The 13,554-nt window shown below is 36.8% G+C and overlaps 5 protein-coding genes across 6 annotated transcripts in view; all 5 read left to right on the forward strand.

Moving 5' to 3' along the window:
- Positions 1 to 323, forward strand: part of LOC105265752 (uncharacterized) — a 3,257-nt gene extending 2,934 nt beyond the window's left edge. The window contains exon 5 of the mRNA XM_011303441.1: positions 177 to 323. Coding sequence (XP_011301743.1) covers positions 177 to 323 — 147 coding nt within the window. The remainder of the gene's footprint in view (positions 1 to 176) is intronic.
- Positions 324 to 3,010: 2,687 nt separating this feature from the next.
- Positions 3,011 to 5,014, forward strand: LOC105265754 (putative odorant receptor 85d). The gene is made up of 9 exons (XM_011303443.1): positions 3,011 to 3,019; positions 3,085 to 3,204; positions 3,263 to 3,380; positions 3,518 to 3,779; positions 3,959 to 4,045; positions 4,115 to 4,205; positions 4,275 to 4,411; positions 4,483 to 4,615; positions 4,904 to 5,014. Exons 1-9 carry the CDS (start codon positions 3,011 to 3,013, stop codon positions 4,952 to 4,954), a joined length of 1,008 nt encoding a protein of 335 aa, XP_011301745.1. The 3' UTR covers positions 4,955 to 5,014.
- A 456-nt stretch (positions 5,015 to 5,470) lies between these two features.
- Positions 5,471 to 6,103, forward strand: LOC105265697 (uncharacterized). Of its 2 annotated transcripts, none has more exons than XM_011303334.1 (3): positions 5,471 to 5,630; positions 5,694 to 5,813; positions 5,875 to 6,103. In XM_011303334.1, exons 1-3 carry the CDS (start codon positions 5,484 to 5,486, stop codon positions 6,001 to 6,003), a joined length of 396 nt encoding a protein of 131 aa, XP_011301636.1. In that variant the 5' UTR covers positions 5,471 to 5,483; the 3' UTR covers positions 6,004 to 6,103. The 2 variants fall into 2 exon arrangements, with proteins under 2 accessions (XP_011301636.1, XP_011301637.1); XM_011303335.1 differs by having other exon boundaries at positions 5,694 to 5,766.
- A 136-nt stretch (positions 6,104 to 6,239) lies between these two features.
- LOC105265755 (uncharacterized) lies at positions 6,240 to 13,327 on the forward strand. The gene is made up of 21 exons (XM_011303444.1): positions 6,240 to 6,502; positions 6,892 to 6,993; positions 7,111 to 7,201; positions 7,343 to 7,479; positions 7,536 to 7,668; positions 8,655 to 8,774; positions 8,855 to 8,972; positions 9,108 to 9,372; positions 9,607 to 9,708; positions 10,040 to 10,130; positions 10,215 to 10,351; positions 10,412 to 10,539; positions 11,327 to 11,463; positions 11,630 to 11,749; positions 11,830 to 11,947; positions 12,030 to 12,309; positions 12,368 to 12,490; positions 12,706 to 12,796; positions 12,874 to 13,010; positions 13,084 to 13,216; positions 13,275 to 13,327. The coding sequence occupies exons 1-21, from the start codon at positions 6,258 to 6,260 to the stop codon at positions 13,323 to 13,325; spliced, it is 2,859 nt and encodes a 952-aa protein (XP_011301746.1). The 5' UTR covers positions 6,240 to 6,257; the 3' UTR covers positions 13,326 to 13,327.
- Positions 7,946 to 11,020, forward strand: LOC105265696 (uncharacterized). The gene is made up of 9 exons (XM_011303333.1): positions 7,946 to 8,474; positions 8,655 to 8,774; positions 8,855 to 8,972; positions 9,108 to 9,372; positions 9,607 to 9,726; positions 10,040 to 10,130; positions 10,215 to 10,351; positions 10,412 to 10,544; positions 10,671 to 11,020. Exons 1-9 carry the CDS (start codon positions 8,331 to 8,333, stop codon positions 10,722 to 10,724), a joined length of 1,182 nt encoding a protein of 393 aa, XP_011301635.1. The 5' UTR covers positions 7,946 to 8,330; the 3' UTR covers positions 10,725 to 11,020.
- Positions 13,328 to 13,554: the final 227 nt, after the last annotated feature.

Below are 13,554 nucleotides of genomic sequence, written 5' to 3' on the forward strand. Positions count from 1 at the left end.
TTCTGGAGTCATTGAGGAATGTTAAAATTGTAATGGAATGTATACCGGCGTTGTGCGTCCACTCCTTGGGTTTAGTCAAGTTTTTCAATTGGGCAGTCAATCAAGATCAGGTGATTGAATAATCATAATTGCTGTGGTGATACAAATATGGAATAATTGATATTTCAATTTTCAAGCTGGCACAGATGCTTCTGTCAATAGAGAACGACTGGAAGAGACTCAAACTCCAACGGGATATCGACATATTAACTGATTTCACAGATCGCGGGTGGAAAATCAATATTCTGTATGCAAGTACTGATTACAAACAATTGGAGCAATAAATTCAGCACTGGAACCATAAGCCACATCTCGATTTTAACAGTTCACGAAATTTCAACGAAAATCTCGAGATCTAACGCAGACAGCGAAATTTTTGTACCAACTTTTTTTGTTAAGCTACTGACGAGCTACAAAAAAGTTCCGAACAAAAAATCGCTGTCTTATTTTCAGATATATCCCCGACAGTCTCAGGAAAGAGTGAAAAAATTCATAAAAAAATTACGTAATGCCAATGAATTTCGATTCACATGGTCAAATGCCAAAAGATTTCACCCAAAATCTCTATTTAATTTTATTTCTGAAGATTGACAGTTGTCTTAAACCTTTTTTATTTATTTATTCGATTAGTTGTCCTGTATGGAGTGATGACAGTGTACCTCGCATCCCCAGGAATTCCTAAAATCCTGGATGTATTTCTACCTCTCAACGAGTCTCGTCCACACGTTTTTTTATTCCAAACCGAGTATTTTTGCGATCAAGATAAATATTACAAGTATATTCTACTCCACGCGTACCTTACAGTGCCCTTTACCTTGACATCTATCGTTTACTTTGATAATTTATTCGGTATTTTGGTGTACCACACGTGCGGCATGTGCGGAGTATTGAAGTGAGTGAATTAAAAAAAATGTATTGAATTTTTTATAATTTTTGCATTTTATTCCGATTTTTTATTGGACTTTACCCTTCAATTTTCGAAGTTCCTGGATTGATAATTCAGAATTTGATTGTTAATTAACTGAACAAATGAGAAGTACACATGATTTTTATAATTTTTCAGAAGTCATCTGGAGGGAATTAGCACCCAGCATCCAAGAGATATCTTGGAAAGCCTAAAATTTTGCGCCAATTTACAAACTAGTATAATTGAGTAAGTTAATTATCACTACTATCATCAATTATTCGAACTGCATTGTACGAGTGTAATATCAGTTTAAAAAATCGTAAAATAAGAATTCTTGAGTGTAAATTACATTCAAGTTCTCCTGCGCGGGGTCAATTGAAAAATTTTTCATCTATTTTTCATTCTTTAATCATTTCTCTCGCCATCAAAAAGATTTGTCAATAACTTGGAGTCAGCTTGCACTATAGGCTTTTTACTTCTCGTCGGTTTAAACATGATGGTTGTGACAACGACCGGTGTAATGGCAAGTGTTCAATTCCAATAATTTAAAAACAATATTCCAATAAAGTCATTAATTTCTCCAGGTAATTATCAAAGTGAATGAACTGAGTGAAATAGTTCGTTACACAGCATTCAGTGGTGGAACTCTTTTCCATTTATTCTGGGGTAGCTGGCAGGGACACAATCTCATAGTGCAAAGTGAATCTGTATTCACATCGGTGTGAGTATTATTGTAACGAGATTCACGCCATAAGATCCGAGAACAGCTCTGAGATTATTTTTGATCGGTAGGTATCAGAATAATTGGTACAGAATACCCTGCAAGTACCAAAAAATGCTGCTACCACTCATGATGAGGAGTTTAGCACCATGTCAAATAACCGCTGGTAAACTCTACGTCATGTCAATGAATAGCTTCGGAAATGTGAGTTACAATTCAGAATGAGAGAGAACCATTAAATCCTCATTAATTGTTTTCAATCGAAGTTCAATTAAGTTCGTCGAACTAAATGATTGATTAAAATTGGTAATTTCATCATTGCGTCCTTCAAATTTAATTCGAAGACTCTTATGAATATTATCAATTAGTCATTGATGAAATGTGATTTATTTTTTAACGAAAACCATTGCTTTTTATTTTTTCAAGGCCCTCAGAACTGTTCTGTCTTTACTCACTCTTCTACTCTCAGTCCAATGAAACAACCACGAAGAAGTAGTTCAATGTCTGACTCATTTTTGTAAACTGACAATACGATCAATTATAAAAAACCGATCTCTATAATTATCAAGTGGTTTTCTTAATGACATGTACCACCAGATGACAGATGTCGACACACTAGGGTACACTTGTCACATCGAGTCTTCAAGTTTTTCGGCACGGAGAACAAGACCTTTTTCCACCCAACAATGAAAGTACAAAACGAACACTTGAAAACCCTCTGAAGACTGAGATGACTGACCTCTTCAATTTTCCCCTGTGTATTCCCTCAAAATGACCTGCGCGACTGTCATTTCCTAGTAGATACCACGACTTTCTTCTTCCCTCACGATTTCACATGCAACTTTAACCGGAAATAATTTGCAGCACACCAATCATCAAGTACTTTGAGTTTTCTCGTCTTCCCCTAGCAGAAGCAATGTAATTAAAATTTTCAATGGCGCATGAATACGTTATGCGATGATAGGCGACATCTGAAGCTGCATTTACCGGTAATTTTCGCGGTCATCAATGATGAATGTAACTGAACCAGGGGCTGTCATCACATGCCCAATTTTCCCAGTGAAAACTATTTCCTGGAGTGAATTCACACTAGACTTGTTATTAATTCGTCAAAGAGAATAGATAACGAGATACGCTTCACTAGAAATATACTAGATTATTTTTAAATCCATCAGACCAGAAGTTCAGAAGAGCGCAGTGTCGTGATGGTGAGCATATGGAATAGTCCGTTTTACAGGAATACCCGAGCGGGTTTGATGATCATAGGACAGTGGCCCTTCCAGTCCCCAGGAAGAAATAGATTTTTGAAATGTTGGACACTTCTCGTCGTTGGTAGCATATACATGCCGAAGGTATAACAATCATCCCAAGGATTTCCTCCTGTCCTTTATCAACAAGTACTTTGTCTTTGATGTAGCTTATAAAACTTCTGGAGTCAACGAAGGACATCGATATTGCCATGGAGTGTGTCCCAATGTTGTGTGTCCACTCCGTTGGTTTAGTCAAGTTCTTCAACTGGGCAATCAATCAAGATCAAGTAACTGGTGAAAAACCGAATGAAATAATACCAAATTAACAATCAAACGATTTTTCAGATGACCCGATTGCTCCTGGCAATCGAAAGAGACTGGAAGAGCCTAAAACTCCAACGGGATATCAAATTACTCAGTCAATTCACCGATCGTGGGAGGAAAATCAATTCTATTTATGCAAGTACTGATTACAAAGTATTGAACACTACGGGATAAAATCGTGTCTCGGATTAAGACGATGTCTTAATTTAAGACATCATTTTTATCATCATGATAAAACGAAATTCTCTTTAACTCGTTTGAAATTTATTGGAGCAGCTGCCATGTATGGAATACTCGTAGTGTATCTACTGTCTCCAGGAATACCAAAAATCCTGGATATAATTCTACCTCTCAATCAGTCACGTCCACGTGTATTCTTGTATCAAACTGAATACTTCTGTGATCAAAACGAATACTACGTACACATTCTCATTCATGCGTATGTGACTGTACCACTCAGTGTCACTGTTCTTGTTTATTTTGATAATTTATTCGCTATATTTATTAATCACACGTGCGGAATGTGCGAAGTGCTGAAGTGAGTACTTTGAATATTTGGTATTCCCTTTTTTAATTAGTCTCATTTATTTATTTATTTATTTGTTATTTTTGACGACACGATTTTGGGAATTGATTAAGAAATGTTATTGAATGTTTAATTGGCTTTTGGTGGTGATTGTAATTGATTTATTGGGGATGATTTCTCTCACTTTTTAGAAATTATCTGGAAGATATAGGAGCCGATGACGCTGACATTTTGGAGCGCATAAAAATGTGCGCTAATTTGCAAACGAATATTATTGAGTAAGTTGGTGGGGGCATGTGTAGATAATTAATATTTCATTGTAATGATTTTTATTTTCGGCCAAAAAGATTTATCAGTGACTTGGAGTCCGCCTACACAATAGCTCTTTTAGTAATCGTCGGTTTAAATATGATGGTGGTGACCACAACGGGGATGATGGTGAGTGTAACATCACAAGTGCTTTTTGACTTTTGACAACTTTTTGAAAATTACCAACGAATTGTCTAGGCTGTCATCAAAGTCAATGAGCCAAGTGAAGTAATTCGTTACACTACATTCAATAGTGGCACGATTTTCCATTTATTCTGGTCCAGCTGGCAGGGTCACAATCTAATTGTTCAAAGTGAAACTGTGTTCACATCGGTGTGAGTATTATTGCAACGAGATCCACGCCGTAACATTCGTGAACAACTGTGAGATTATTTTCTATCGGTAGGTATCAGAATAATTGGTACAGAATACCCTGCAAGTACCAAAAAATGCTGCTACCACTCATGATGAGGAGTTTAACGCCATGTCAAATAACAGCTGGTAAACTCTACGTCATGTCAATGAATAGCTTCGGGGGTGTAAGTTCAAAATAAAAATGAGAGTGATGAGACTTCTATAAGAATTTCACATTTTTGTAATTGCACTGTTGCAAATTTTCCAGCTAAAAACTTCCAGTACAATTTTTAGAATTTTTTATTTCACCGACAGCTTAATAACTGAGAATGCGTATTAAGCTATCGGTTTGTTATCATTGCACTGTGGTTTCAAGGAATTTCTCCGCTGAAAATTTGTAATTGTTTATAATAATTAGATTATTGTTGGATTTACTCTCTTTTTAATCGTTTTGATTTTCATTTCTTTTCAAGGCAATGAGGATGACTCTGTCTTTTCTCACTCTCCTACTATCAGTCCGATGAAACGACAACAAATCAACTGTCGACTCGTCTGTATTATTTTTGTAAATTCAATATACGATCAACGCTAAAAAACAAAAATGTCCATCCCAAAAAGATACGCTTGATTATTGCCACATGAAAAAACTAAACTCATATATTCCCTCAGAACACCTCGCATCCCCTAATACTGTCAAATCGCACGAATATCGATCATTCATTACAATTTCACTTGGAACTTTGTGCGAAAACAATTCGCAACTTCCGGACATTCAGTCTCTCGTCTTCCCCCAGCTAAAAGGACAGAGTTAAAATAGTCAATGCATGCTACATGAATACGTTATGAGGTAATTGGTGACATGTGAGGCTATCGTTCACCGCTAGTTCTCCACGTCATCAACGATTAACCACCAAAATTGCAACAGCAATTACGACCTCTCAATTCATTCGACCAAGAGAATCTGCAATGAGTGCAGACTGCCGGCGTCTCACTAAAAAATTCAGAATAATTCTCACTCTAACGGAGAGACACCAGTTGTCATTCAGAATCGAGATGGAGAACATGCTGGATAGTGGGTATTACAGGACAACCAGATGGGCCCTCAAGTTGATGGGCCAGTGGCCATTCCAGTCACCACGAAGAAACAAATTCTTCAAGTGTATCACGCTCTCCCTCATCACCAGCATATGCATACCAACGGTGACGAATTATTCCTCAACTTTAAAAATTATCGCGAGTTTAATCACTTTATCATAATTCCAGATGACCAAGTTCGTGGAGTCATTGAAGGACATAGATATAGTGATGGAATGTGTACCAATGATTGGAGTTTATGGTACTGCATACTTGAAGTACTTCACATGGGTGTTCCATCATGACAGAGTAATTCCAGTGCTCACCATTAACTCATTATTAATTAATCAACTGTGTTAATAATCTCCAGATGAAGGGACTGCTACTGTCAATAGAAAGGGATTGGAAGAATTTGAAAATCGAACGTGACATTGAATTGCTTGGGGAATACTCGGAGCGAGCGAGAAGAATGAATAATCTCTATACAAGTACTGAATAATTATCAATTACCCAACGAAAGATTAACAATGGAATAACGCAAATAGCAAAATACTTTGTTCCTCGATTTTTCAAATCAACTCTTGCCTGAAAATCTGCCACTTGCGTCAAACTGTTATTAACCTATTGACATTCTATAAGATTTAATCAATCATCTCTGGTGGATAATGAATTATTTCTTTCCATATACTCTCCTGGGCTTTTTTCATTTAATTCTACGATAAAATTCATTGGATAGTGACTATTTATGGATTAATGTCATTGTTCCTTGGTGCCCCAGCAGTTCCGATACTGATGGATTTATGGATTCCATTGAATGAATCTCGTTCACGAATATTTCTGTATCAGACTGAATACTGGATTGATCAGGATGAATACTACTTTTCCATTCTTTTTCATGCATATTTCACGGTACCTGTTTTATTCGCCTGCATTATTTTTTTCGATAATTTATTTTCGATATTCATCAGTCACGTCTGTGGCATGTGCGCCATTCTGAAGTAAGTGATTATTTTTTAAAATAATCTGACGGAGAATAAAAATTTAATTATGAGCATTAAACTGCGGGGTAATGTGGACATGTTTTTATTTCAATCGCACGATAGGTCTCATTGAAAATATTTTTTTTAACTCATTAATCATTTTTACTAATGACTCACGTTTTTTTTTATTTTTTCATTTTTAATAATTCCACTTGTCATCAATCTATTTATTTCTTTTATTAATTATTATGAATTGATAATTAAGAATGGAATAATTTTTGATGGATGTCCATTTTACCCTTGATTTATTATTCATTCGAGAGAAGAGAGATTTTTTGATCTAGAAAAATTATCGCTGCGTATTTAGTTGATAATTGAAGATGTTAAATATTTTTATGCATCATTAGGGCGCATTTAGAGGGCATTCATATCGAGGGGGCATCTGATAATCGAGGGTCTGTACACGAGAGATTGCATTTGTGCGCTGATATGCAAACGAATATTCTTGAGTGAGTATTATTTTTTTTGCAACAGGTCTCATTGGGATCCATTCGTCAGTCATTGACTCATCAATTTTTCAATTCCACTCAACATGTTTAATTGTTCGTCAATATATTTGTTTACAGGTTTGTTCAGTACTTGGAGACAACCTGTACAGTTCCTTTTCTGATACTTGTTGGTGGAAATATAATGGTGATAACATTGACAGGAATGATGGCAAGTATTAATTACTGTAATTAATACTTGTTATCATTTCATCCGTAGAAATCCTCTCGTATCGCTCATTAATTATCATCAATCCTGTCATTTCTCTTCATCACCAACCAGTGACTAATGAATTTTATATTGAATATTCAGATCGTGATAAAAGATGGTGAAATAAGTGAAATGATCAGATTTGCATCGTTCAACATCGGTACAATTTTCCACTTATTCTGGAGCAGCTGGCAAGGCCACACTCTCATAGTCGAGAGTGAGAGTATATTTTTGTCAGTGTAAGTGATCGAAGACTATTAGCATCCATCAATAAATGATAGCTGTTTTATTTCAGTTACCAGAGTGAATGGTACACCCTGACCCCAAAAGCCCAACGAATGCTTCTCCCCATAATGATGCGAAGTGCAAATCCCTGTCAAATAACAGCCGGCAAGTGCTACGTAATGTCCATGGAGAGTTTTGGTGCTGTAAGTCAATGATAGATCATAAAAAATCAACCAATGATGATGACAATTATTTTTCAAAGGCCATGAGAACGACCATGTCATTCTTCACTCTACTACTCTCCACACGATAGATTCCCCATGGATCGTCCAATATTCATTATCACATTGAAAAATATCGTACCTCAATACGTTATATTTAATCGATGATGACTAGACTGAATAAAATTCTAGTAATTAAAAACCAACTCTTATTTATCGCGAAGAAGTCCCAAGCCGAATGACAGTAGTACGAGCGCCAGTCGCACATCAGGACCGGAGAACACTGCAACGAATTTTTAATAAAATTTTCCAGTCGCATGTTGTGAATTTGCGTGTCCAAAGGGAAAATCCAGGAGAAGTTGACGAGTTCAAAATGTCCACATAAAAGCTCGTGAGGAGTGACGACAAAGGAAAACACCGGAGACCAATAAAATCCCCTCAGTGTCTATTCCTTTATTTCTAGCAGTAGTTGAAAATATTCACAACCTCTTGTGATCATCTATGCAAACACATCATAGACATCACGCACGTCTCCTAGGAGGGACATCACAAGGGAATATGTAATGACTGACGATCGATGGAGTGAATTGTCATGAAGACTAGACAACACTCGGTAGTTTTGGTCTGAAGACTCGACTGTGCCAATGGATCGTGTGGTGACACCTTATCACCGAATCAATCGAATTTTTTTGAGAATCATTGGCCTCTGGCCACTCCAGCCACCGATATCTCGATATTCATTCTACGCATTCACATTGTTTGTTACTCTCACTCATGGATATTTGCAGGTAATAAATTGAAACTGGAACATCTGGACAATCTGTCAAGATAAATCGAGGATTTAGCAATCGATTAATTTCGTTCTCTCAATTGCTACTCCATTATTTTGAATAAAAACATGTGGTCCTCCTATGAAATCAATTACAACATCCGAAGGAATGGTTATTATTTAAATTTAATCGGTTTAGACTGCTGGAATGGTTGCCGCTATAGTCGACGTCGACGTTTTTCTCGAGGCGATACCCACGGTCTTGGCTGATGTTGTCTGCTACTTCAAGTATTTGAACTTCACCATAAACGCCGGAAAAGTATGATCATTACTGTAATTACAGCTGGCTTTACAGTACTGATTTTTAAATATTAAATAAATAATGAGTAATCCCTCAAGATGAAGAAGCTTCTGCTGATAATGGAAGAAGACTGGAAGCGCTACACATACGGTGAAGAGCTGGACATTCTGAAAGAATACGCGCAATTTGGTCGAAAGGTCACGGTTTACTACGCGGGTACGTTTATTAATTGATAAATAATCAATTAATTGAATTAATCATCAGAACTACTCGACATAATAATTGATAATGCGACAGAGCGAGGGATGAGTATCGATTGATTGATATTAATTCTGTTGATGGTTACTCCAGGTGCATTGTATGGGTCATTGGTACCTTTGATGATGACACCTCTAGTTCCCATAGTCCTGGACATCGTGATGCCGATGAATGTGAGTTATCCGAAGCACCTGATGTTCCAGCAGATCGAATTTCTGTTCGATTTTGAGCCGTACCTTTTTCCACTGATCCTCCATGGGTACATCGGCACCGCTGGCTACCTGACCATCATCATCGCCATCGACACTATGCTGATGGTCTACATTCAGCACGCCTGTGCCCAGTTCTCAATCATACGGTGAGATCATCGAAATGATTTCAAGTGAGATCGATTCGATTAACTCGGGACTACCGATTTATCCGTCTCGATCATTTTCCTGTTGACTCGAACATCAAATCATTTAGGGCATGAACCAGGAATTGCTTTCTGTTGGAAATCTGAGAATCATGATCATCGATTCATGTGTCATTCTTTCACCCGTCTGGGTAATTATGGTGATGCAGATTTTCGTGATATGATGATGATTTGTAGATTAATGCTGGACCGATTGGCTAGAGTCGACCCTGACGCCGATCGTCACACCCCCGAGTTTGATGAGATTGATTATAAAAATATGGCAGCGTGCATCGAAAGGCACAACCATGCGATAGCGTGGGTATTGATAACCAATCAACGAAAATGCCAAAATATATCGCGAGAGCAGAATTCAAATTTTCATAGTCCATCCCACATTTTATTGTCGATTAATTCAGGATCAATCGATGATGACTATTTCTGGCACTTACGTTGGTTCAATTATTATTAAGAATTAATTATTATTAATGATTAATTATTCATAATTAATATTTCATTGAGAAATTATTTGCCAGTACCTAAAGAATTTTTCTCTGGGTTTTGGATTATGAATTCCATTATCGAATAATCCAGGAATTTTGGAAATGACGGATTTTTCATTTTCGATCAGATTTTGCGATCTGATAGAAGAGGCGAATTACATGTCCTTCACCTTCATCGTCGGGATCAACATGCTGATGATGACGTCTTCAGCTCTAGTGGTGAATACCTTGTTAATTCAATAGGTACATTCAGAATTAAATATTCCCTTTCATTTTTTGTTAATGCAATTATTGAATCATCAGGCGGTTTTCAAAATGGATAATCCTGACGTTGCTGGAAAATTCGTGGCCTTCACCATAGGCGAGATGTTCCACTTGTTCTACAGTAATTGGCAGGGGCAATTACTCCAGGAGCACAGCGAATCGATTTTCTCTGATGTGTTGGTATTTGTTGTGGAATTTTCAAAAATCTTTCAGAGGTATTTATAATATTTTTACAGGTACAGGGCGAGATGGAATTACACGTCCGTTCGCACCCAGAGACTCATCATTCCTCTCCTCATGAGGAGCACAAAACCTTGCACAATGACAGCTGGAAAAATGTATACCATGTCACTGCGAAGCTTCAGTGAGGTAATTATAATTGGATAATTAATAATCAAAGAGAGAGAAAATTAATTTGAAATAGGGTACGTTTTTAGAGTTGGGAGAACGATTTAAATAATCAATGATTCACTGATTTATCGTCATTATTCACAGGTCGTGAAGACATCGTTCTCATTTCTCACAGTATTTACATCGATGCGAGCGTAATCCAACTGTAATTCTAATTACAACCCATCATGTATTCCACTATAAATCGAAAAAGAACGAATCAACGATAATGAATAATAATGAGATTACGTAAGCCAATGATCAATCGTATGTTCATCATCCAAGTGAATGATATTTTTGTACCGAGTGCGTTTGTAATCATGACATGCACTTTACCTCGAACGATCACTCCACTATTTTAATTGATTAATCAATTCATTAATTTTCTTATCAATTAATTTGGGATTTAATTCCGTTGTCGTCATGTCAGGCACATCCTTCACGCGTCTTTTATGATGAATACAATAAAATCTTTTGACAAAAATGAAAACTTTCGATTTAATGACAGAAAATGAAATTCTCTGTCAACCCGCAGTTGTCACCTGAAAATTCGTCAATAATTTACAGAGAAATTTTGAATTTACCCTGTAATTATCCGACTCCCTCCCCTGGTGGAGTGTTCACCAAGAGAATATGTAATTAGCTTTTGAATTAATGAAGAAAGACAAACATCAATGAATTTTCGGTGTATGCGTCGATATGATGTCATACCTCATCGCACCACAGCACATTACACTTAAATTCACTTTGCACTATGGCAGAGAGTTCTGATTTTTATCTGAGAGTCAATGGTGCATTTCTCTCCGCGATTGGCCTCTGGCCATATCAGCAGAAATTACAGCAATCAGTATTCTTCATTCTGGCTATATTTTTCCTCGCCACTCAGGGATTTTTACAGGTAAACATATTCCACTCATTTTTTTATTAATCTTCATGAAATTTAAATTCTTCATCAAATCGTCGTCAACGTCAGTTAATTATGACAATCAAGGAATTCCCTGAATTAAATAATTAATTAATTTTGATGTCGATTTATTGTATTGTTGATTAATTATTTATTGAAGACCGGTGGATTAATTGCCGCATGGTGTGATACCCCTATTTTTCTGGAATCACTTGCGCCAGTTTTGATTTCTGTCATGTGCGTCATTAAATTCATCAACTTCATTCACAACGGCCGCAAGGTTCGTGGGATATTATTCCCGATTTAAAAAAAATCATCGTACGACGTATTTTTAGTTATATTCAGTTATTGTTGGAGTAGATGAAGGAACTGATAGATATGTTGAGGAGAGACTGGTTGGAATTGAAAGATGAATTTGAGATATCAATTCTAAGGAGATGGTCGGAGGACAGTCGAAAGAATGTGCTGCTCTACGCGGGTGAGATTTTATGAATTATTTATTTTATTTCTCGATGGATTAGGAATTGTTTTAATTAATTGTGATAATTAATTTAATGCAGGAGCTGTTTATGGGTCTATGGCACCTTTCATGCTGGGACCACTGATACCTCCACTACTTCGATTAATTCCAAAAGGCTTAATCGATATAAATCCTAACATGACCATGGCCAAACCCCTGATGTTTCACGTTGAGTACTTCATCGATATCAATAAATATTACTTGCCACTTGTGATTCATTCGTATTTCGGTACGATGACTTACATCACAGTTGTCGTTGCCATCGACTCGATGTTCATGACTTACGTTCAAAGGGCGTGCGCTATATTCAATATTGTTGGGTACATGTCTACTGTGTCTGATTAAACTAATTAACTATTAGACATTATTTACGTTCAGGTATCGCCTGGAGAAATTGGTTGACGATTACAATCTGGACGTCAATTTAAATCCAAAAATCGAGGACGACGTGTCGTACAGACGAATGACAGAATGTGTCACGAGACATGCACAAGCTATTCAGTTTGTATTTTATCAATTATTGATAATTAAAATAGATAACGTCAATAATAAAATCATCACAACCTTTTTTTTCATTTCCAAAGAAAAGATTTCGTTTTGTCCAATCCAATGGAAAAGGAAATTATTAGAGTCAGTGGTCGATTCGAATGAATTATTTATATATTTATATTTAGAGTAAATGATTATTTATAGTAAAATCATTTCGTGTGCCTCAGGTACTCACAAATGATCGAATCCGCGAATTCTACGTCCTTCTTACTCCAACTGGGCCTCAACATGGTCACAATAAGTTTCACTGGATTTCAAGTGATTACTGTTGAGATAGATTAAATACTCCAGGAACAATTGTTGTTACGTAATTAATTAGATTCATTAACTTTCAGGCAGCGACGAAATTGAGTCGACCTGAGGAGGCCTTCGGGTACGCATCATTCACCTGCGCCCAGACATTCCATTTGTTCTTCGAGAGCTGGCCAGCTCAACGTTTGGTTGACGAGAGCACTCGTTTGGTTGAATATTCGTTAGTTACCATTTTTATTTTTCAACCCCTCATGCACTCCACAAACTCAACCACTAAATTATTCATCCAACAGGATCAAAACTTCGTGGTATAAAATTTCATTCAGATCTCGAAAACTTTTTCACCTGTTGATCATGAAGAGCATGGAGCCGTGTCAATTGACAGCCGGAGGTGTCTATATTCTTAATATGGAGAATTTCAGTGCAGTAAGACGATAATTAATGTTAATTGTTCAGCACTTGTTTATCTTTTTTTTTATTGAAGGTGGTGAAGACGTCCATGTCGTACTTCACAGTCCTCTGCTCGACGACGTGAATCGAGATTTGGATGGTAATTAATATCTAATGAGGGCAATCCGTCGAGGATTTATCAGATAACATTCACTTGTGCATTGACAGAGATATCGGGGTATCACAAAATTAATTTTATTAATTTATTGCACCAAATACGTCTCTTGAGATGATTATGGATGATGTGACAGATCATTTCGGTCAAGAGTTCATGACTTGGGGATGGACTTCAAGTGGGAATTTCTCGCCGTTAA

The sequence above is a fragment of the Fopius arisanus genome, unplaced genomic scaffold, assembly GCF_000806365.1.
Source record: "Fopius arisanus strain USDA-PBARC FA_bdor unplaced genomic scaffold, ASM80636v1 scaffold00031, whole genome shotgun sequence".
Classification (NCBI taxonomy): Eukaryota; Metazoa; Arthropoda; class Insecta; order Hymenoptera; family Braconidae; genus Fopius; species Fopius arisanus.